Source organism: Crocodylus siamensis, chromosome 1 (assembly GCF_052110815.1).
Source record: "Crocodylus siamensis isolate JL-2025a chromosome 1, ASM5211081v1, whole genome shotgun sequence".
NCBI lineage: Eukaryota > Metazoa > Chordata > Crocodylia > Crocodylidae > Crocodylus > Crocodylus siamensis.
The window spans coordinates 309336308-309361467 of NC_143395.1; the positions used below are offsets into that span (position 1 = coordinate 309336308).

A 25160-nucleotide genomic window follows, 5' to 3' on the forward strand; every position below is an offset into this window, starting at 1 on the left:
ACTTAATTCTAGTTGGCTAGCTGAAGTTATTTTAGTCAAGTTAGAATAGCAGTGAAGACAAGATTGTATAAATCATGTCCTTTTTCTTTGACAAAAGCCATTACAGTTGGATTCATGGCAACAAACTCTTCACGGGCTGAATTGATTCCTGTGCTGACTTGAGTTCAGCACAGGTTCAAAGAGGCAATGAGTTGGGGAAGAGTTAAATTGCTACATTGTGCCTTCCTGACAATGAACCTCTTCTAGGGAAGACGGAAATAGCTTGAGGTTCACTCTAATCTTTGCTCAGCTGCCTACAGCTCTAAGCAGGCACATCCGAGGCTAAGCCACCTTCCCTTTTGAAATGACTCCATTACATTCCCTGCACTGGGGGTTCTGCAGGAAGTAGTACTGACTCTACATTAGTCAGGAAAACTTTTTATATAGGGGAAATTTCTAGAGGCTCTGCTACAGCAGTTTTAAAATTACTTTGTCATAAGTCAGCATTTAGAGACATGAATTTGGCACATGGATATGACAAAAGGAAACCAAATTTTAAAAGAAAAAATAATAAATATATGGCTAATGCAGCCCATGCAATTGTGTGGTACAAAAAAAACCATTGATTCCTGTTATTTATGAGTCACTTACACCTTACCACTTGTGAATAATACCAAACGATCACATATGGTATATATAAAGAAGTCACAGTGTGCATGTGATGTTTTGAAACTCAGTTAATAAACACATATATTATAATCTAATTAGATCTTGGTTTTAGTTTTCTCCTCTGAATTCGGTGGAAATGTCTTTCTTTTTTTTTTAATTTCTAAACTTCCCTATTAATGTATATTAATTAACATCCAGGCTTTCTATGAAACCATATTGAACAGAAGTTTGTTTGAATTAGGAGATGATTACCCATGGAAAATTAGATTTTTTCCCCTAGAAGTGTCATTAATACACAAATGAAATTTAATAATGTATTTGAAGACTTCTGAACTGATTTTTTTAAATAGTCCATAATTATTGTGAATAATAACAGGTAAATTCTTCATCTAGTAAATAGCAAACTTTTACCTGGTGAGATCATGATTCACCCTGGAATATCAGCTTTTAAAATGTACTGGTCTTAACCATATATAGAGACTCCATTAAATTCTTATGACTTACATGAAATGTATGACATACTTTCTAACATGAAACACAGTCATATCAAAGCTGACTAACTTAGGTTAGCTTGATTTTGAACATAAATCATTTTCTAGCTACATAAATAGTAGATAGTAACTGGCCAGAAATAACCACAACCCTCTTCAGATTAAAATCTTTTTGCATATAAGCACACAACATACACTTTCCCAACAGTCTCCCAAGGATTTAATGTATTCCATGCAGGGTCATTAACATCACTCAGTAAAACTGGTATGCTATAATTAAATGCTTTAATTGTAGCAGTATTCGATTCTATATCTTTCAGAGGCTATATTTTAATAGGGCAGTGTGAGACAAGTGGTGGGATTAGCTAACAACTGAGCTCCTACCTGCTGGTCTCATCTTGATTCTGGAGGTAGTAGTTGATAGCATTCACTAAAAAACTAAATAAGCGACTGTACAGTGACTTTGCTAAAAGATCCCGGTAAAATTCTGCTATCTCTACAGTATATCGCCTCATGATCATATCTCCTAAGAAAGTAAGTAGGAAAAGGAGAGGAAAGTATAATTAGAAAACACATTAGTAACATTTTCACATAATATTTAACATAATATTTTAGATTTAACATAGCAACTTAATCCAGCCTTTTCACTTCCTCTTTTTGCCAATATCCATGTTGCAGGCTACTGGTATTTATGCAGGAAGAGCACAAGGCTTTTTCAACAACACACAAAAAAGACCTTAACCTCAGGAAAAGGGGTAAAAACACACATACACAGAGGGCCAGATTAATGCACAGACAAACTAGGCACATGCCTAGGGTCCTGAGCTGTGGGTGGCCCTGGTCCTTCCCCCTGCAGTGGCGGTGCAAATGGCCCCATCCCCTTCCTTTTGTCAGTCTCGTTGCTGTGGCGACTGCTTCCTAGTGGTGGCTCCAAACCCAGCTCCCTGTGGGCGGCAGCACTGGGGTGGGGAGGGTGGTTTTGACTGGCTGGAGGCCCATGAGTTTTTTTGCCTTGGGCCCACTAAAGTGTTAATCCAGCCCTGCACACACACGTGTGGCATGCTGGACTCCATCTTTTGCTAAAAAGAACCCATCTGAACAGAGGCACAACTTAAATTGTGGTGTCTTGGGTGACGTGGGGGTTGGAGAGAAGCACTTACTTCCTGACACAGGTTGTAGAGGCATGGCAAGCTGCTGTCTTGGCACAAACTCCCCCAACATGGGCTGTGATAGTGGCACAGGTTATCTTGCTATTCTTGACAACCGCCCCCCCTCCGTTCTTAGCACTACAGCCTAGTTTCTGATCTTGCTACACTTGTGTAAGGTTCAACACATTTCAGGTGTACTAACATTAGCCTCTCATCTTTGCTCAGGTTCACGTTACAGAGTTTACTAGACTTCTGTGGTCCAGCCTGCCATATTTAAGGGTAACAGCCCTAAGTATTCTTGACAGAGATTTTTTACTGGCTCATAATAACATGAAACAAAACATCAGCTATTTTGCCTTTGAAACTAAAACGATTAATAAATAGCTACCAAAATCTCACGTATATGAATGTGAACTTGGAACACAGTACCTTTGAAATACTGAACATCAGTTGTTAAGGCAGAAGCGAGTTCATCTGGTGAAACCTGCAACATTCCTGCCACTGAAATGAAAAGAATTGTTCTGAATATTTGTGTGCATTTATTTACTTAATTTTATTATATAAACAGACCTTCTTATTTAGATGCTATTTTTTTAACAACAACTTGAAGAAGAGATTCAGAAAACTCACACAAATGAGACCAATATAATACTTGGCAACTTCAGTGCAAGAGTTGGATTAAGAATTGGCCTGATACTCTGGGCAAACATGGAATTGGTCATAGCCAGCAAGTATTAGAACTTTGTGCAAGTCAAAATCTATGCATTACCAACACCTACTTCACTGGCAAAAGTCCCAAGGAAAACATTGTGGAAACATCCAAGATCAGGGCACTAGCACCAATTAGATCTAGTACTGACCTTGCATAACCACCTGAAAGAAATCTTGCAGAGATGCTATCACAGTGCTAACTTTAAGTCATTAATAGGCAAGTGAAGACACAGACAATGCTTCAGTTGGCTGTAAAGTCAAAATCAACGTCAAAAAGATCCACCATAGCAAAAACTACAATCCATTCTCAGAGAGACATCAGCCAAATTAAAAACATAGAAACTAAGGGTGTGTTAAGTGGGCAGTATTCAATTTGGATTTGGATTCTCCCTGATTCGAGGGACAGTGATTCAGTTTGCTGATTCAGATCACTGTCACAGTTTGATTCGGCTGAATCTGAAGATTTAATTCTGATTCAGAGAATCACTGATTCAGCCGTAAACACAGCTTTATATGTTTTTTCTAAATACCTTGAGGTACTAGGCGTGGCTTATGAATGCTGAAATGGTGGGGCAGATGGAGCATCCCACAGAAGCATGGTGGGGGGGGTCCCCCACACACTTGACAGCGGACCTGGAAGTCCACTTCTGGGTCCGCTGCCAAGCACACAGCGGACCCCCATCCCACACACTCCCAGCTCAGTGATCAGCTGCAAGGGGTCCCTAAGTGCCCCCCCCAGACCCAGGAAGCACCAGTCACCGAGCTGGGGGATGGGGAGGGGTCCCCCTCACACTCCGCAATGGACCCAGAAGTGGACCAGAACTACTTCTGGTCCATTTCAGGGTCCACCGCCAAGTGCACGGGGGAACCCCCTGCACTCCTGTGGGATGCTCCATTTGCCCCACCATCTCGGCATTCACAAGCCACGCCTGGTACCTCAAGGGACGTACAAAAAACATATAAAGCTCTGTCTATGTCCAAATTGGCAAATCTCTCTGAATCAATTTGGAGTCTTCCAACTTAATTTAGAGAGATTAATGGGTCTCCTGGTTCAATTTGGTTTTGGAGATTAGCCTGCCAAATCAAGCATCAAGTCAGTTATGAAAGCAAGTTTACCTAACAACACAGCCACTGAGGCTTGGGAACGATTAAAAACTAACATGTACAAAGCTGCTGTAACAGCACCACAGTCTTTGGCAAAAAAGTCAAGAAAGATGCAGACAGGTTTGAAGAGCACTCTGAAACCCTTCTACCACCACTGAGAACAGAAGGACAGTGCTAATCAACTATAAGAAATCTCCCAATGCCATAACCCTGGAACTTCTGAGAAAAGCTTGAAGAGAAATGCAAAAGAAGGCTAAGAGATATACCCAAGATTTTTGACTGAAACACTGTAATGATATTCCAAAAACATCTGACACACATGGTAGCGATGCAATACACAAAAGGATCAGATGAGCAGTTAGTTCAGTCAAAAAAAAAAACGGAGAAAGACTTAAACTGAAATGTCATTACTAATCAACAAAAACAACTCGAGTGTTGGATTGAACATATGGAATTCTATACTCCACTGAGACTGAAATCAAACACAAAGAGCTTGGAGGGTTACCACAGTTTGAAATTAGGATGGATTTGGACAAGAAGCTTACATCAGAAGATTTGCAGAAAGCCATTAAATTGATTTCTGGGAACAAGGCATCTGGTAACGACTTTTTGCCTGCTGAAATCTACAAATGTGCTGATGACAAATTAATTAAAAAACTATATGATGTTATACTGCTCTGTTGGAAAGAGGAAGCAGTATTGCAAAATTTCAAAGATGCTCAATTTCTACAATTATACAAAAACAAAGAGGATAGAAGCAACTGTGATATTTATAGAGGTATCTTCCTGTTGAACATCATCAGAAAAAGTGACACTCAGATCATGGTTTCTAGCCTGCAATCTCTTGGTGAAACAATATATCCTGAAAGTCAATCAGATTTTCATTCAGGATGAATACCACTGTATATAGTCTTCATCAATGTAATGACAGCTTTCAATACAGTGAACAGACGGGCCTTTTTACTTTTCTGAAGAAACCGGGTTGTCCCCACAAACTGAGGAACATCATTCACTCATTACAACAAGGTATGAAGGCAACTGTAGTGTATGAAAACAAAGAATCAAATGCCTTTGACATCAACAAAAGGGTGAAACAGGAATGTGTCTTAGCCATCCGTGCTTTTTAACATCTACTTTTCATTCCTGCTTGTTCATGCATTCAAGGACAGCAATGATGGCATTATCTTTAAAACAGACTAGATGGAGGCTTGTTCAACATTGCAAGGTTTAGAAGAAAACCAAGGTGAAAGAACTAGTACTGAGAGACTTCCTGTTGTGGATGATGCGGCTTTGGTTCCCCACAGTGGTTCTTCCCTCAAAAATCTCTCGGGCAGATTTTCTGAGTCATGCAAGAGTTCTGGGATGGCAATTAGTCTTAAGAGGACTGTGATCACGTACTAAGGAGTAGAAGAACCAATACCTGACATCACTCTGGAAGATAAATCTCTTTGTGTTGTTTATGGTTTTTGCTGCTTGGATTCTATAATCTACAGGAATCTTGACCTTCAGACTTAATTGACTAACAGAATTGGAAAATCAGCTAAGAATTTTGTGCTATTGCAGAAATATGCATGGAATAACAGCAAACGATCAACTAAGGTGAAAATTCAAATCTACAAGACTATTTACAGTCGTCCTTGCTTTGTGGTTCAGAAACATGGACTACATATGCCAGGCATATTAAGAGACTGAACAGCTTCCGCATGAGATGTCACCATGATCCTGAAAATAAAGTAGGAAGACAGAATATCGAAGATAGAGGTACTGAAGTGCACAGGACTGACACATTTAGAAACCACTATCAAGAATAGGAGTTTGCAATGGATTCATCATGTCATGAGAATGGGAGGAAACTGTATCCCCAAGAATATTTTGTACAGTGAGATTCAAAATGGCTTTAGAAAGCGGGGTCACCCTCTATGGCAGTACCATGATGTGTACAAAACTGATATGAAGTCTTTCAACATCAACATAGAAAGCTAGGAGGAGCAGGCAGAATCCTGTCTGATTTGGAGGGAACATCTGGCACTAGGTGCAGCTCAACATGAAGTGGCTCTGAGCCAGAGGACAGAAACAAAGCAAGAAAGAACAAAGCAGCATGCTGTAAATTTTGACTCCAACTTAGCCAACATATGGGTCTGTGAAACTTGTAACAAGCTGTGTTGCTCTCAAATTGGGCTCGTCACCACAAATGCATTCATCAGGCATCTGACTATACACTTCTTATGTATACACCACAATCCAGAGCATCAATGATTACCTACCATTTTTTTTAACGGGTGAAAGAACCTAAACATAAGAGGGAGCTGTCACAGTAGTAATCAAAATTAATGAACATGTAAAATCAGCTTACAATAATCAGGACTTTGTAAAGTTTGAATGCATCTGCGTACTTGATTACAGCTTTCTCCCTTCTTATGGATTATACAGGACTTTTCACAGGACTTGGCAAGTTCTTGCTAGTATTAGAGTTAAGGTATGCTATGTATTGGCAATCTGTATTCATAAGTCATTCTGAAGAGATTTGTAAGTGACCAAGAGGGCAACTTCAAAGCAATATAAGCTTTTAACGCAAAGATTTTTTAATGTAAGGAATAATGTTCAACGTAAATTGCTTGGCTGTTGATCAGCAACATAGGTATATTTAAAAAGAGTAAAGAGTACCCAAAGTACGCTGTATAACCTTTTGTACACTGTATAAGCAAATGTCAGGGTTAATAGAATTGTATTTATTCACTTAAAAATCTGTAATTTAGAAAATATCAAAGTCAATGAGATATTGTGTTTCCACACTAACTGAGGCTTCAGAGCAGATCTTTGTCAGCCTAGACAGTGTTTCCACCTATTGGTGAATCAGTGAAATTGCTCTGCTACAAGACAAAGGAGGCAACACTAGAAGCCATGTTCTACTAACCTTGTTCCAGTAGCTGCAGGTCTGACACAAATGCTGTCTCAGCGTCTGTCAGAGCAGTAAACCGAATGTCTCCAAGATGCAGAATTGCTGAGAGAATTACAAACAGGTTCTCCACCTCCTGCGCATATTTTATACACAATTAAAGATAAAGAAGAGTTCTGCTGGGCATACCAACGAAAAAAAGATGCTTTACAAAAATATATGCATTATTAATATATAGTAGTGGCATTTGCTAGACTAAAAGCTATTCATTTATAATGTATTAATAGGTAAGTACTTTAGGGTTTAGAAATCATACTGTGACCTATACAGTATATAAAACAATAAAAATTACCATTTTTACTATTTTATTCATGTAAATCAAATTAACTCATGTTCTGAGAAATGTATTTAGAATGTGGTGCAATAATAAAATACCTGTAATAGATATATTATTTCTGCAATAAATAAAAATGTCTTGCCTACTGACAATTACAAAGTGAGAAATTCTATACCTATGAATAGCAATATTTTTTCCCAGCTTATCACAATCAAAAGCAAATGGTATAGCTATAAATTCAGCAAGATCCCAGTGGCAAAAGCTATAATTAAAATTTTTAAAGTACATTATGATTTTTATATGCTTATAACTTTTTGAAACAATGTTTTTAGACTAATTTTATAGGCCTAATTTCTGCCCAAAAGCTTTTTTTCTTTTTCTTAATATAAAAATTAAGCAAAAATTGCTCCAGAAAAAATGAGTGAGAAAGGTAAGAATTAACTTGTGATTTATTTTGTGAAAAATTATTCTGAATCTTTGAAAAGAGGAGTTAAAAAAGAAAGAAAACTAAACAGCTGGGGTTTTTTGCATTTAAATTACATAGCAAGAAAATCCTCTCTCTATAAAGTGTTATTATGTATTATGGAACAGTGTCAACTGATAGTGAAGTTATCTGATACCTTGCATTTGAAAAGTACTGAAATCATTCTTACAGCCTGATTTATGACACATTTGTTTTGGTCCATGCAGGTCAAGTGGCTTAATTTATTAACTATTTGTTGCAGTATCGGATCTAAAATACTACAACTTGAAAAATACTATGTTACAAAATGAAATATTTAATCAAAGACTCTTTTCTTGTTTGCACTGCAAGAGACACAACCATAGCTTCTAAAGAAACTGTGGAGAACCTCGACCCTCTAAGGGTGTCCCAACACACCCTGCTCCAAAGCATGGAAATGCTCTAGTTAAGATGCTCCACGGGCATTCATTCGGGGCTGCTCTTGAGACCATGGTTTCTGGCTTTCTTGACAGCAGCCTCCAAAGATGTCCCTGAAGTGGCCCCATCAGCACATTTCCAGAACTGGAGTGTACAAGTTTGAGTGGGTAACTAGGAAATGCTTTGGAGCCATTCTAGCAGGTGCAAGGTGCTGAAAGAGGCCTTGCAAGAGATATAACATGAGAACAAAATGCTCTCACAAACTCTTATCCCCTAAATCAGATTATTTCTCAAGTGACTTTTCAACCTCTTGGAACTTAATAGGGAGTGTAAAAGGAGTAATAATACTTTCTTTTTTATCTTTCCTGTAGCCCTGACTCCTGCCTCTACAGCCCTGCATCCTACTTCTGCCCTGCAAAAATCCCATCACAAAGCAGCCAATGTTGCAAGAAGGCTAGCAGCATACTAGGCTGCATTAGTAAGAGCATTTGCAGCAGATCAAGGGAAGTGATTATTCCTCTCTATTCTGCACTGGTGAGGACACATCTGGAGTACTGTGTCCAGTTTTGGGCCCTCCCCACAATAACAACAAGTTGCAGAGAGTTCAGTGGATACCAATGAAACTGGTGAGGGGGCTGGGGCACATGACTTCTGAGGAGAGGCTGAGAGAACTGGGCTTATTTAATTTGGAGAAGAGAAGACTGAGATGGGATTTAATAGCAGACTTTAGCTATCAGAAATGTGTTTAGAAAGAGGATGGAGCTAGACTGTTTTCAGTGGTGGCAGAGGACAGAACAATGGGCAAAGGTCTCCAGTTGCAACAGGGGAGGTTTAGGTTGGATATTACAAAAAAAACCCTCTCTCACTAGAAGGGTGGTGATGCACTGGAACAGGTTACCTAGAGAGGTGGTACAATCTTTATCCTTGGAGGTTTTAGAGGCCCAGTTCGACAAAGTCCTGGCAAAGATCTAGTTGGGGATGGTCCTGCATTGAGCAGGAATTTGGACAGATGACCTCCTGAGGTCCCTTCCAACCCTCATTTTCTATGATTCTATACACACAGACCTGACACTGAGCCCAGGAGAACCCCTGTGAGCAGGCATAGCACCTCCTCTCCCTCTTCCCCTTTCCCTCCCATGTCACTGTCAGGTGCAGGCAAGCAGCGGAGGGTGGGAAGGAGGGGTGGGAAAGCTTGCCCGTGCCCAGCAGTCCAATCAGTCTCCATGGTGCTGCACATGCTCACGGGGGTTCTCCTGGGCTCAGTGTCAGGTCTGTGTGTGCAGCATGGGGTGCTTTGTGATGGGGTTTGTACAGAGTCACAGATGCCTCCTTTCTCTCCTGTACTGCGTGCCAGCAGCTAACAGATACCAGTAACTGACAGACAATGGAGCAGGGGGAGGAGAGCATCCCTGGCAGCCAATCATGGCTGGCCCAGGTGCTCAGCTGTTCTTATAGTTTCTGGCAGCCTGGGAAGATGTGGAGTCTGCTGAGAGGTGTGCAGGAGCACTCCCAACCTGCTGGCCTCGGCCAAAGCAGGCAGACTGCATGACCCCCTGCAAAAGACCAACGTGTGGTCCATTCATTCCTGATCTAACCTACGCTGCTTACAGAAAACCATGTAACTTTGATTGATTCCGCCTCGGGCTTTTTGAATGTCTGTACTTAGCCTCACTCTGATGAATGAACAGAATGCCTGTTATCTCAGCAGTGCTAATTACCCTGGGGGGAGCACTGTGCTAATGCACCTTTTGGCTAAGAACAAGATCCTTTACACTGAGCACATCATTGGCCATCGTCAGTATGAAGTGAGCCAGATAAGACCATGTATAGGCATTACATTTTTGCTAGAGCCTTTCTTCCAGCACAAAAGAATGTGTACAACTGTTCAAAATGTTCCTACAGAAGAACAGCTCTTCCACAAGAAACTTCTGCCTCATCAAACCAGGTCTCTCTCCTCACTCCTGCACTAACCTGAATAGCTGTACATTTCTCTCAGGTGTTGAGGGCCCTCAGTATCCCACAGTTATCGGTTCTTCCTTGCTCTCTCCAAAGGAGAGGAGGGCCATTTTTCTGATGCTTCTCACCATTTGAGAAGTAGACCCCACCTGGTGCACTCCTCCAGTTCAACCCAGAGGAGTGCAGTAGGAGCCAAGCAGGGGTAGACCAGAGAAGTCACATCCCCCATTTCCAACCACACTGCAGAACCAGCAGCCAGCGACTTTTTAAAGTCTCCAAAACATAAGAATCCACCCCCCTCCATCCTCCAGCTGATCTCAATTTTTTTGAGAATGGAAATCAAAAGATCAGGTTCTAGCCCAGGATCAGAGACTTACTTACTGTCTCCATATCCATACAATACTACTTAGCTATACCTAAATAGGGATATTAGTAAATATTAGCCTGCAGCAGTGAAGCATCAGTGAGGATTGGTTATGTATTGCTTACGTAGCTCTTCAAAAAGGTAAAGAACTTCAGTTAGGTAAATTACCTTCAGTTAGAAGAAAAGTAAATTTGGATCCCTCCACAGATCGCATAGTTCATTTAGGGGGCATGACCTACCCTATACTAACTCCCATATGTCCAGCACAGAAAACACATCAAGAGCTCTGAACTGATTTGCAGTTTGCTCAATGACTCTTTGGGGATTACTGCAGTCCAGTGAATATAGGGAAACCCTGAGATCACTCTAAGTTATTCCAAAGATTATTCTTTTCTTCTCTTCAACCTCTCAGCTGTTCCAAGCAAAAATAAAATGAAGCAAAGGATGTAGTAAAATTCTGAGACAAAACTCTATCAAAATTAATGTTGTCAAATTGTCTCTGCAGTTAAATTTAGGGGTTTAAACCCCTCTCCTTAAACAAAGGAAAAAGTTAATGAAAGAATTAGTGAAACATAATGTGTCTAGAATATGAGATGTTTCAGTAAACCCAATGCACTACTGGTCTGAAAAGGATTATATGACTTCTAGGAGTAATCACCTAGTGCCCAAACTCAAATACCTTGCATCTCTGCCATTCCCCTCAAGTGCTTTTTCAGCCTTCTTCCTTGATTCTTTCCTAAATCAGCTCCATCACGTACTTTATAGGGTTAAAATGGACTTCAAACCCTATTTTTCTTTTTTGTATTTGTGGGTTTAAGTCAGATATTTCATGTTTCTTGACTATAATTTTGTTTGCCTAATTATGCATATGCTTCTTTTCAGGTGCTGCCAGCAATCAGAAAGCATTTGGAATATGTTTCACAAAATTAAAGGGACGTGGAGATAATCAGAAAGAGGAAAGAGTCCCATGGGATTTATGAGATTTCTGTCATATGGGATTTGATTGTTTCTTGTTATCTGTGATTTAATTGTTCAGAGTATTATACCTTGCAGCTGTTTTGGAATCTTTAAGAATGAAATAGGTTGACATTGTTGATGCAGTATCTAATTAAAAGTGATTACACTCATTTCCCCGGAGTGAACTAGCACTTTGTTTCATTGGTATTTTTAAGAAAAACAAAAACAAACAAACAAAAAAACCCCAGGTCCTTTCTTCCTTACTTTTCATATAGGAGTTTCTTATGACCTGATTTAAGGAGACACACTTGCATAACTTACCAGGTTATTGAATCCCAAAGCACTCAGAGCTTGTTTTAGGATAGATAATTTGTCTCTGTTCTGAGTGCTCACTGTTACTGATGTCTCCTCAGATCCAGCTTGATTTAGATACCTGCACAAAGAAAAATGGCACACATTCTTTATACAGCAGGTTTATGAAGGTTGTGAAGTTAAAATTTATCCCTTTGCCTACAAATACCTGAAACACTTCTAAAGTATTTTGAGAAGACTGACCACAGTTCCTTGAGCTCAGTGAGGGAAAGGTAGCTGTGACAGAATGTGTTTACATTCCACATGTCCTTGGACTCTTGCTTCTTATCGCACGCAGATACTTCCTTGTGACACCTCTATATATTTGAAAGAACATGTGGAGTACATTTCTGCCATTCCTGAGGAGGCAGGTAAGATTGCTTAATTTTTGTCTGGCGGCTATTTTGAGCTCATAATCAGTATCTTCCAAATAAATATGCAAGGGGATTGATTCCCATCTATGGCAAACTACAGCTCAGGCACTCTGGGAAAAAAGAGCTTGACAAGGAGCTGATTGTGGTTCCTTCATTCTTAGCTTCACTGTAAGTTAAAACTGAAAGGTCGCTTTAACTTTAATCTGTGCCACTGAAACCTTTTGTCAGTTGGGAGTAGCAGTCTTGTTCCATCTTTCTCCTCTCCTCCCACGACAGATCTTCTTTCCCTGCCATTTTACCTGTCCGTCCTGCCCCTCTTGCACTCCCCTAATACCAAGGTCTTTAATTTCTACCTCTGCTAAGTTTGCAGTGCTGGTGATTCTCTGTACGAATATGTGTATTTGGGGGTGGGTGCCCTGAAAGATAAATCTCTGGCTACTTAAATTTCACTCTGTTGTACCCAGGAGCTGGAAGAAGTCAGGTCTCTTCAGCTTTATCCTAAGATAATTCAACTGAATAGCATAGTAAAAGGGAGACAACCAGGGAAGTAGCCCCAGGTAACAAACTGGGGTGTTGAGCTGCTGTGCTGGCAGTCTGGTTTCTGCTGCTAGCAGCACAGCCACTGATTCTACTGAGGGTGCAGAAATGCCCAGGTATGCCTCTAATTCAATTCACAAGCACATGAGTAGAAGAAGTATATACTCAGCACTTCTCAGGATCTGTCTTTATGCAGTAAGCATGGTTAATATACTGCCCTAAGATCCACAGTAAAAGACAATATGACCTGCAACAGGGATATCCTAACATATTATAAATATTCTTGAAAAAGTGTTCCGTCAAAAGAAACCCAAAACCTTCAGAAATGTAAAAAAGATTACAAAAAAATGAAAAAAAGCCAACATAAGGACACATCAAATGCATGAAAATATAGCATGTACATTAAGAACTGCAACCTAATTCATGTTCTTAGCTGTAACATATTGTGGGCTACTTATAACACCTGTGGTTAAAATAGTTAAGTGCCTAACATCCATTAAAATAAATAGGTGTTAAAGACTTAAACACTTAAAAAAATCCAGCCTTAATGACACCTAACTGGAAAAGGCAAAAAGGGGCAGCGTGTTTGCATCTTAGTGGTAGGTTCTCTCATAACCATAAAAAAAGCAGAACCAGGGTGGCTTGTACTATTGCAGTTCCTGATCATATTTACATTCCAGTTGGAGTGGACATGAACTTCACATAGTCCTCTTACTACTGCTAGGAGACTGATAATCCTGGTAGCTCAGAGTGGTGCTTCGTATGACCATATGCAGATTTTAGAAAGATTTACAAATTATTTGCTTTTTATGGTATTTTAGCAGTTATTGCCAGGGATTATGAGAGATAATGTTTAGGAAAGATCATGATACCATCAAACTTATTGCTGTAATACCTTTATTGCTTGGACAGAAACAGGTAACTTGCCTTAATGAGAGATCAAAAAAAAAGTAATGGGAGAAAATGTGTGCATGGATGTGTGGCACTTCCCACCAAAAGGGCAAACTTCTGAGGATATTCCTAATTAACACAATGCCATTTACTAGGACAGACAATCATTTCCAGCTGCAGGCCCAAATGATCCATCATGAGTCAGAGAAGGGTGGACAGATGGGTGCTGGGACCTAGCCACTGCCATCACTTTTCTCTATGAAGGCATGGAGAGAGTGTCCACAACCAGGGTTTGGTTCCCGGGACAACAGCTGAGGACCATGCTGCTGAATGTCACTGATTCAAGTTTGTGGGCCAGATCCAATTATTCTGTGGTCCAAATCCAGGCTATGAATTGTAGCTTGCCACCCCCTGACCTACAACATGAAGACTGGACTGCATTCTTATTGCCTACAATGTGGTTAAATCCCCAAATTGAAGGCAATAAGGGGATTAAACACCTATGAGGCACTCAATGTCTTGTAGATTTGGGCCCTTATGGCTAGATTTGAAAGTGTTTATCAGCTCCCACTGAGAGCTCAGTGAATGTTTTTTCTCTATTTTAGGCACAGTCTTTTTATGCCTATAACTTTAATATTTTGGAAGCTCAGTTAAAGCATATTCTATTTTAATGCTCTTAATGCATGAGTTTTCAAAAATATGTATTAAAACTGCCAACTCATAATAACTCAGGGTCCAGATTTAGAAGATGCAGAGTTTTTTTCCCCCCACTGACTTGTGTTCAGCACTTTCTGGAATCCCACTGGGTGCTTCTACACATGCAATTAATGCAAAGCAATAAACTCTGGAGCAGTCTGACCCAAAGTAAACTATTCCTGAGCACAGCATCTACATGTGCATCCAGGACAGCAGCAATTTGAGCTGGGGCATAGCAGACTTGAGCTGGAAAATGGATGCGGGGGGTGTCAGGCAGCAGAGGGGCTGGCTGGGGTATAAGGGTGCTGAAAGTGTGGAACTGTGTGGATAGGCAGAATGCAGGAGTCCGGCCCCCAGCTGGCTGGACTGACCATTTACAATTTATGCCCATGGGCTAGGAACAGACATTCAAAAAGCCTGAGCCTGAATTGATTCAATCTTTGCAAGTTAGTTTAACTTGCCTATGCTGAACCGATTTATAACCAGACAGACATTGTCTCTGGACTGAGGAAATTCAGGCACATGACTGCAGTGGCTCAGGCTAGAAGCTGGGGCATGCTAGAGCAGCCCTCCTTTCCATTATATAGTACTGAGCTGAAGGGGTGTGGCCAGGACTTGGCAGGACGTTCTGATTAGCTGACCTGTTGATTACCTCAAAAATGCCCTAAGCTGACACTGTTCTGTCTGCCTTTGTCCTGTCCCAGTGAAATTGAAGACATGCACACACAGACACCTCTCGACATTAGCTAGCATACCACATGCAAAGGGTCCATGGGGCTGGGGTCTGTGCTGTGGGGATGGGAGGGAGGGGGTGATTCCTGCTTAAGCAGTGAGAGCAGGTAGGCCAGAGGGAAGCCAGGCAGAACTAGTTGTACCTGCAGGGTCTCTGCTGGAGCTCCAGCCAGGAAGCAGAAGGGAGTGGCCAGCTCTGCTATAGAGCAGAGAGCCCCACCCAGCCCAGCCCAGCCCAGCCCAGCCCAGAGACCATACTGGGGGCTAAGAACAAGGAAGCTGGGGGTGTCTGGTTTATCTTAAACCATCAAAGGGTCTGGGACAGACATTACATAAACCTGTTTGACCCAAATCAGTTAAGTCTGATACTACCTTCAACAAGGTTTATCTCAAACTGGTTTCAGCCATTTTCAAATTGACTTATGTGCAGTGAACATCTGTTCTGTTACAGGTTTAAACCAGTTTCTGATCACTTAAACTGGTTTATGTGTAATGTCTGTCCCTAACCATGGTCAATATCTACACATATATTTAATCACAGTTAATTATTCTGCCATAAGGTAGTACTATTTTACAGTGGAGTTGATTAGTTTACTGTGGCCAATACCGCCTAATATGTGTAGACAGTGACACTTTACTGCACAGCAAATTAGTTTACTCTGCAGTAAAGTGTGCGTATAGATGCACCCACTTTGTGCAAAGAGTAAATGAAATTTTGAATTAGATTTCTCCAGAGTGAATAAAGTGTAGAAGTTTACTGAAGTCAAAACCAAAACTCATGGTAACTATGATGGGAGCAAAGTTAAGTCAATGATAAATGCTTTAAAATAGTATCATAAGCACTTGCTGGTTTAGTGGATTGTTCCTCTTAGTAAGGTTCACCCATCAGAAGAGGTATTTCATCCATCAATGCTGACCTCATGAAGGAACACCTTAAGAGGCTGCATACCTTCAAGTCAGCTGGCCCTGACAATCTGCACCCCAGGGTACGCAAGAAGCTGGTGAGCATCATAGCCCAGCCTCTGGCACAGATCTTTGAAAACTCCTGGCGCTCTGGTGTAGTGCCCGAAGACTGGAAGAAGGCCAATGTGGTGCCGAACTTCAAGAAAGGGTGGAAAGTGGGTCTGGCTAACTATAGACCCATCAGCCTGACTTCTATCCTGGGGAAAGTCTTAGAACAGTTTATTAAAAGAGGCCATCCTTAATGGACTGGCCGACACTAACATCCTGAGGGATAGTCAGCACGGGTTTGTTGCAGGTAGGCCTTGCTTGACCAATCTCATTTCCTTCTACGACCAGGTGACCTATCACCTGGACAAGGGAGAAGAGATTAATGTCATATATCCTGACTTCAAAAAAGCCTTCAGTCTGGTATCCCACAGCCACCTCTTGGCGAAACTGGCCGATTGTGGCCTTGGGTCCACCATGATCTGCTGGCTGGGAAATTGGCTCCGTGGTTGGACCCAGAGGGTGGTAATTGATGAAAGTCAATCATCATGGTGTCCTGTGACCAGTGGGGTCCCCCAAGGCTCTGTCATTAGATTCATATTGTTCAGCATCTTCATTAATGATGTGGACATTGGAGTCAGAAGCGGACTGGCCAAGTTTGCTGATAACACCAAACTCTGGGGCAAAGCATCCACACCAGAAGACAGGAGCATGATCCAGGCTGACCTGGACAGGCTCAGCAAATGGATGCATGAGAACCTGATGGTGTTTAACACTGAAAAATGCAAGGTTCTCCACCTTGGGAAGAAAAACCTGCAGCATCCTTATAGACTCGGCAGTGCTACGCTAGCTAGCACTACAGAAGAAAGAGACTTGGGGGTTATCATTGACCACAGGATGAACATGATCCTTCAATATGATGCCGCGGCTAGTAAAGCAACAAAAACACTGGCTTGCATCCATAGATGGTTCTCAAGCAAATCCCAGGACGTCATTCACCCGTTGTACTTGGCCTTGGTGAGGCTGCAGCTGGAACACTGCATCCAGTTTTGGGCCCCACAATTCAAAAAAGATGTGGAGAAGCTTGAGAGAGTCCAGAGAAGAGCCACGCACATGATCAGAGGTCAGAAAAACAGACCTTGCGATGACAGGCTGAGAGCCATGGGGCTCTTTAATCTGGAAAAGAGCAGGCTCAGGGGTGATCTGATGGCCACCTAGAAGTTTATCAGGGGTGACCACCAGGATCTGAGGGAACTTTTGTTCACCACAGTGCCCCAAGCGATGATGAGGTCCAACGGTCACGAACTCCTGCAAGACCGTTTCAGGCTGGACATAAGGAAGAATTTCTTTACTGTCCGAGCCCCCAAGGTCTGGAACAGTCTGCTATTGGAGGTGGTTCAAGCACCTACATTGAACACCTTCAAGAGTAAATTGGATGCTTATCTTATTGGGATCCTATGACCCCAACTGACTTCCTGCCCTTTGGGCAGGGGGCTGGACTCGATGATCTTCTGAGGTCCCTTCCAGCTCTAATGTCTATGAAATCTATGAAATCTTGGGCCCTGGAGTTGCAGACAGGGTATTTTCTAAGGTATACTTGATTTGGAACTGATTTCTCCAGCTTCATTGTGTGAAGTAGCTAAAATTTTCTTTCAGAACATGGTTTAAGGCACACCAATTTTCCAGAACATTGAAGAAATACTGAAGGAAGAGAATCACTGATAATTTGTTTTTTAACTATAAAAAAAATAGATTATTTACTTTTCAAATATCTAAAATGTTACTTTTATATAGCATTTATCATTTAGAGCAGTAAGCCTGATCATTTTTATTTGCCTAAACAGTCATATATCGTATTTTTTCTAATTCAACCTTTTCTACCTCAGAAACATAGCAGCAGGTTGAAAAACAGACATCTGCCCTGAATGACTATGTACCCCCATAGAAAAATGGAGCCGCAGAGATTACACTGAAGATACAAATGTTCTGAGACACTTTTCACACATTTCTAGGACATGATTAGACCTAGAAACAAATGCACCATTTCATTATACTAATTTAAGTGAATGTGAAATTCTAGCAAATAACTGGAGTGGAGAAAGAAGAAACCTCTTGTTTATTCACATCAGTCCACTGAGGAAGGAAGATTCATCTTAGTCCTTCTTGTTGAAGTTGTTTTACTCTGTGCAATTATTTATTTGGCCAGGGAAAGAAAACTGTCTGCCTCTATTATCCAGTAGTTCTGACAGTCCCCAGGGATGTAAAAAATGCAACTACAAATCTTGGTCTGAATCAGGCATTAAAATGACTTGAGCTTGGATCCAAGGAACAGCTTTAACCACTGGCTAATCCAGTTTTAGTTATATATCAAATGAAACTCTTTGAAAGAAATCTATTTCAATTTGGAACAGAAAAACATTTTGAAATCTCAAGCATTTCTATTAATAAGAAAACATGGAATGCCTGGCTAACTGGAATAGTTTTCTTTTTTTTCTTTTTTTTAAATAAGCCAGTTAAATTATAATATCCAGGAAAAACCTGGTTTGGCTTGCATTTTCAGAATTCTATGGGAAAATCTAATGTTGAATTTGTATTCTTGCTTGAAATAATTCTCGGGAAATATAACTATTATACACATGTGTCTGTATCTAGACAAGGCCCCAAACAATGTCAAGGCCAATATGACTAGAAACTCCTGATCTCTCTGTTGAGAAACTTCCTCCCCTTTTTGTTATTAAGAAGTTGTGCGAGGTTTAGGTAGAGGGAAATGTCAGAAAGGATGCTAGGTCAAAAATCATGTTCCATTATATTGTTTGATTTATGCTATAGTGAGCAAGTGCAAGGTGGAACTACTAACCAGAATTTCACTAGGCCTTAAGTCAAGTTTGTCGCATTCATCTTATATTGGTATAACAAACAGATGTAAATTTAAAGAGAGTCTTAATTTTGGCAGATTTGAACCTTTTAGCTTAAGGTGTCTGCTCAGACAAGTAATGTTTACATCTGTGATGAACCTGCGTGTGCAGTTCTAATAATTTCTTTCCACTGAATGTCTGACCATCTGTTTAAATGATAGCATGTCAGCATTTGTGCTGGACAAGCATTCACAGCAGGCAGCTTATCAGTGCACAAAACAAAATTTAACTATTACAAAAAGAAGAAATTCACTGATCCGCAAAATTGGGTTTATTTAAGAAGATACAATGATCAATAATTATAACATAGTAAAGACACTTTGAGCAAAATATGATGTTGCTTTAGATGGAGACTTGCTTGAAAACAAGAAACAACAAAAATATGTGAAGCTTTTTGTTGCTGCTCTTTCTTGTAGTACAATAGCTGTGCTTTGTAACAGTTTCAAATCTTTTTCCAGATTCCCAAAACAAAAGTTAAAATGTGCTCAAAACATTATACTATTTCAGAAATATTCAATGTTTCTACTTTACAAATGTTTCATAGTATCTTTCTAAAGTTATTTGAAGGAACTCAGATTCCTAAACCTTTATAAGTGGGTATGCTCCAGATACCCTCCCAAGAAGGAGCCAGGTGTTAATTAGCTCCCAACTCATGGAACTGGTTGTCTTTGTCATGATGAGGCCTGGGATGCTCCAAAAATATACATGCAGATGGGGTACAGAACAGCCTGGTCCAGCTTCACCTCTCATGGGTGGAGCTACACAAATCATATGCAACAGGTTGAGTGAGGGAGCAACAGTGGGTTTCTGGCTGAACATCTTCTTGGCCCTGTTTGGTGATGTTTGTCAGATATTTAAGGCTGATGAAGAAACAGGAATTATTGGGAATGGGTGGGAAAGGCACAGCTCAGCTGTGGAAGTGAAGAGAAAATCTAAATGTATGCAATGTAGTGGCTCACCATGACTTGAAAAAGAGTGGGCACTGAGAGAAACTGTGTTTAATGGATATAACATACATTTTATTCAGATGCACAAATCTATCCTGGTGGTAGGCTCCCATCACCATCTGAACTCCAAGGCCTCTGGGCTTGGGGCTGCCTGCCATGGATTTGGGGGGGCGGGGGTGTATCTGAAGCTTCAGACTGACGAGTCTGGGAGGTAGGATATGTATCAGTAGTAATGCTACACAGACTCAAATGATTGAGTTCTACTTAGTTGAAATTTGGAACTTAATTGAGAACTGATTTAGCCCTGGAAATTAAATTATATTAAAAACAAAAAAAACAGTATGCTTGCCCAGTGTAGGCCATACATGACCGTATGTTTTATAGTCATACTTAGCATTGGCTGCATTTAACCAGTTTCATGGTTTGTTTCCATCACTGACCACACTGCTTTTGGCAGCAGTTTAATGATAGCCATTGTATTTAATGAGGTTTCCTTTTATGCAAGGGGCTCCCTCCCATGCTAACTGGAGAAAAAAAATCTCATCTTGTATTCGACTAAATATGGTAATACATTTCTTATAGGAGAAGAGAGTTCTTGTACCTTGCATTCAGAAAATAATATTTGGTAAGCAGCTCAAAGATATTCCTTTTCACAGTACTTAGGTTAATAATTTATTAAAAACCAGGTTCAGGGAACATTTCTCTTTGGTTGTGAAATGGAAGAGTGGAAAATTGTTTTCACTTTTATAGAAAAGGATTTTTTTTTTCCTCTTTGAGTAATAGAATACCCAGAAGACACAGGATCTTCAGCATTTTCTTGATTAAATATATACTATTCTTCAGGCTACCACCAAAAGGGTAGGCATGCCTACCTACTCCCAGTTTTCACACTCCAAACCCAGAACTGACATGGTGAGCATACTCCGCAGTGTCATGCACTACTGATCTTAAGAGCAGAGGTGGGAAGTGGGTGCTCCTGTAATCTCATCACCACTGTATTTGTGGAGTGGAACATATAAGGTGGGAATTAATGACTGAGGCTTATTTTATGGTGGCATTGTTGCGACACTCTACACAGGACCAATGTAGATGTACCGTCAACAACTCATGCTTTTCATTAAACTCCTCAGTCTAACTCCAAATAAGATTAAAAAACAGATACACATTCTGCCTCAAAAATCTCAGAGGAAATATGCTTGAATATGTTTTTATTGGAAATGTCTGCCAGGTTTCCTTTTCCTGGAGCTCTTACTGACCTAGAAGCCTATTGATCTTTTGTTATTTAGATTTCTATAACTGGGTTCACTGCATTATGGAACTTGGGACTGAGATGGTGACTTGACATCTCCCGATTCAAAAGGAATAGGAAGGAGCAGTCATCACTGAGTGCATGAGAAGAGCCCATGAGAGTTTTCCGAAACACACCAGCAATTAAAGTAGCCAACAGAGATTTTCTCTGTGTGTGCGTGTGCGTGTGCAGGCCAGAGATCTTTAGTAATCCTACCTATCTAATGGGGACAGTCTACAACAGCAGTTCTCAATGAGGTGTCACAACACAGTGGGGTGCCATCTTGGGGTGTTGTAGGATGTCACACAAGATCAGCATGGTTATGTATGCAAACCATGGATAACTTTGAGAGGGTCCAGAGGAGAGCCACTCGTATGATTAGGGGCCTCCAGAATAGGTCCTATGAGGAGAGGTTGAGGGACCTGGATCTCTTCAGCCTCCATAAGAGAAGGCCGAGAGGGGATTTGGTGGCTGTCTACAAATTTGTTGGAGGGAGGGCAGCAAGGAATATGAGGTATTCAGTTTACCAGGGTGCCCCTTGGAGTAACTAGAAACAATGGCCACAAATTGACAGAAAGCAGATTTAGACTAGACATTAGGAAGAACTTATTTACAGTAAGGGTTACCAGAATCTGAAATGGGCTTCCAAGGGAGATGATGCTCTCCCCTATCTTGGGGTCTTTAAGAAGAGATTGGAACACATCTGGCTGGGTTCGTCCGACCCCAGCATTCTTTCCTACTCAGAGCAGGGAGTTGGACTCTATGATCTGCTGAGGTCCCTTCCAATCCTGAAAATCTATGAAATCTTTGAGTAGCTAGGTTTTGTGCCCAAGTAGCCCACTGCTAATTTTGCTGAGTAAAGTAAGTTATCTAAATGCAGCTACCCCTATTTACAAAGGGCCACTGTTACATGGGTAAAGCATTAGTTATGTCTTTTAATCATGCAGTGAGACAGTTTTGTTTGGTTTTGTTTTTATACTGAACAAATTTGACAATTCATTCTAAAAATCCCTGTCAGAATCTTTCTTGTAGGTCTCTAAATTCGCATATACAGAAATGAATTATGATAAATAAAGGTCATCATGCTCCTTCAATAATGTACATAGCTGTAAAATCTGAAACCCTGCTTTTTGTCATGTATTTATTCAAACTAGTAGATTTTCATTTGTTTTTTTCCATATCATGCTGTGATTACATGCAAGCTTCTATCACATGATAATTTTCCAAAAGTTCTTTGCACTCTCCTGTCAAAGCAATTCAGAAAACAAAATGAAGTAATGTTTTTTCAAAAGATCTTTATTATCCTAGATAAGGGTTCCTGTCCCAACTCAAAGAGTTGCCCAAATTCTTTTAAATTCCACTGACACAGAGTAAATAGAAAAATTGGTTCATTGCTTGTTTTTCATGACCTAGTTCATGAGCCCCTCAGTTTTGTAGGCCAATGGCAGGAAAGTATACCTGTAGTTCACAAAATCATCTTATTTCTATCCTAGAAAAGAGCATATCATTTTGACTGAATGGGTTCAGATAAATCTATATAAATTCTTTCAGACACTTGTGGGCTTGAAAAGGTTTTTATTATGACTTCACCTTAATTAAAATGGGTCAGTAACAAACATAAAGTTATCCTGCCTGCACTAATTTCTATGAAATTTTGTACCTAATTGCACTGAATGCTCTAAAAGTAAACACAATGTATGAGCAGTGGCATAACATAATACCCAGTGATTTCCATCACTGGGATAGCAATAGCCAAGACAATTTTTTGTATCAGATTTATAGTCAGTGTTAAGTAAGATAACATCTTTATGTGATTCAGGCCCTAGTTCAGCAAAACACATGGTATTGCCTTTAACCCATGCTTGACTGATTTTAGTTTCCCACTGGAATCAACAGAACCTAAACACAAGCTTAAGCTTATGTATGTTTGAGACCAATGTCAATAAAACAGGACTTCTGTTCCACAGTAATGACAGGACATTTACTTTGAAGCAGTATAAAGGTCTTGGAATTTAGGGTAGGAACAGATGTCACATTTGTGCTGCTATAACAGTTTTTATGGCAGCACAAATGGTGAAAAAATATATGTCTCTACTTTTTGCCATCCCACATCAGTGATGCAACAAAAGTTACTAATAAACTGTGCTGTTAGTCTGGAGCTGCCCACACTTGTGTGCCATCCTGGATCGGTGTGTCAAGGACTTGAAGGCCCGAATCCTGAACCACTGGGAGAGGATCAGGCGCCTGAAGCCCTTGGAGCAGCAGGCATCTGGTTTTTTCTGATTATAGAGATGCCTGGGTTGCATCTCTGTAAATGGGGAAAGTCAGGGTTCCCTACTTATGGAGACCAGCCCCAGGACCCCTAGGGGCACATCTCTGTAAGCAAGGAAAGCCTGCATAGGTCCTAGCATGGAGTAACAGGACTCAGAGAATCCCAGGCACCCTGTGCCTCTACACTAGGTCCCATGTCACCCTGGGCCTCTGTGCTGGGTCCACATTGGCCTGTGTCTCATGCAGAGGCACAGGTCAGCTCATGTCCTGGCACAGGGAAGTGTACAAGCTGGGTAATCCCCAGTTCCTCATGTCTCCATGCTGGGACACACTGACCCATGCCTCTGTGTGAAGCATGTGTCAGCCTGGGTCCAAGAGTGGTAGGCACTGGGCATTTCCCATCTCCCATGCCCCCTTGTGCCAGGACATGTGCTGACCTGTGCCTCCACTTGAAGCATGTGGGTTGATGCTGGTCCCAGCAAGTCATCACAGTTAATTTCTATTTCAATTGAAGGGAAAATGTCAATATCTCAGATATTGTTATGAGACAATTCTTGGCAACTTTTAATGGAGACCCTGTACAACCAGTATTTCCTCAAAGGAGGAAAATAAGGAAATAAAAGTATTCTTATTGTTTTAGACTATATTACTAACACTGCTGTATACCATTAAACACATGTCGAGTCTCTCTCTAAAACTGACCACATTTTAGCTACAAGTAAAATCATGCCTATGTATGCTTTTTGAAATCCTAATGACTTTAGTTAGTGAAAATGACCATGGATTCAAGAGTATTTTTGCCTGAGTAATGACAATGGAGAGACTTTTTTTAAGTGTTTTCAAAGATGTTGGGATTTAAGGTACATAAAAATGTATGATATTTAAAAAAAACAAACCACAATGCACAGGTCATCAATCCATACCACATTCACAGTCACAGCATAAGAGATTACAACAAATACTTTTATTTCTTCAGACCTATCATGTGAATCTGAGGGGACAATGTACTCTGTTTTGTGGGGGAAAGCTGCCTGCACTTAGTACTGTTTGATATGCAAACAGAAATGAGATAAGGGCAAAACAAAACAGTTAACATCAATAAAGGCAACGACATTTACAGAACATGATAATGAACAGCTTCTGGCTTCTTTCTTTCAGAGAAGGGGCCATATTTTTACTGTCTCTTTTCCTTTGTGCTGTCCTTTTCAACTCAACCTATGAACTAATTTTACATTCTTTAAATCTTGTAAACAGTGAGATGAAATTACTGCAAACTGTTCCGTAATACAAATCTCTACTAATGACCAGAATAATGTCACAAAAAGCTTATCTTAAAATATATATAGCCTTTTTAATGACAATCAGCAAAACACTAGCATAAAATTCATAAATTAAACACTGAAGACAGTGTCTGTGATGTCCATGGAATGGCTCTTGCTTTTATTATTCTAAACTGACAATGTTGCATGCAAAAAAAATCTGTTTTCTGTTCACATTAGTCACTACACTGTTCAGTCAATATGGCCCTGCCTTAATATGTTCACCAAATAGAATCCCCGATATCTCATTAAAAGAAGTGTTCCATGACTATGAATGTTACAATAAAAGATTACTGATTGGTGCTTAACTACACTTGTGCTTCTCATGTACTGTAACCAGATGTACCCGCACAGACTGAAGGAATTTAGTTTGATTTTTATTTTTCTATAAGATATCAA

The 25160-nt window shown here is 40.5% G+C and overlaps 1 protein-coding gene across 1 annotated transcript in view; it reads right to left on the reverse strand.

The window, feature by feature from the left end:
- Positions 1-25160, reverse strand: part of MYO16 (myosin XVI) — a 545578-nt gene that overhangs the window by 195524 nt on the left and 324894 nt on the right. Inside the window, exons 17-20 of the mRNA XM_090022346.1 lie at positions 11814-11925; positions 7017-7134; positions 2717-2788; positions 1524-1665 (exon numbers count right to left, since the gene is read on the reverse strand). Of these exons, the coding sequence (XP_089878472.1) occupies positions 1524-1665; positions 2717-2788; positions 7017-7134; positions 11814-11925 (444 nt within the window). The remainder of the gene's footprint in view (positions 1-1523; positions 1666-2716; positions 2789-7016; positions 7135-11813; positions 11926-25160) is intronic.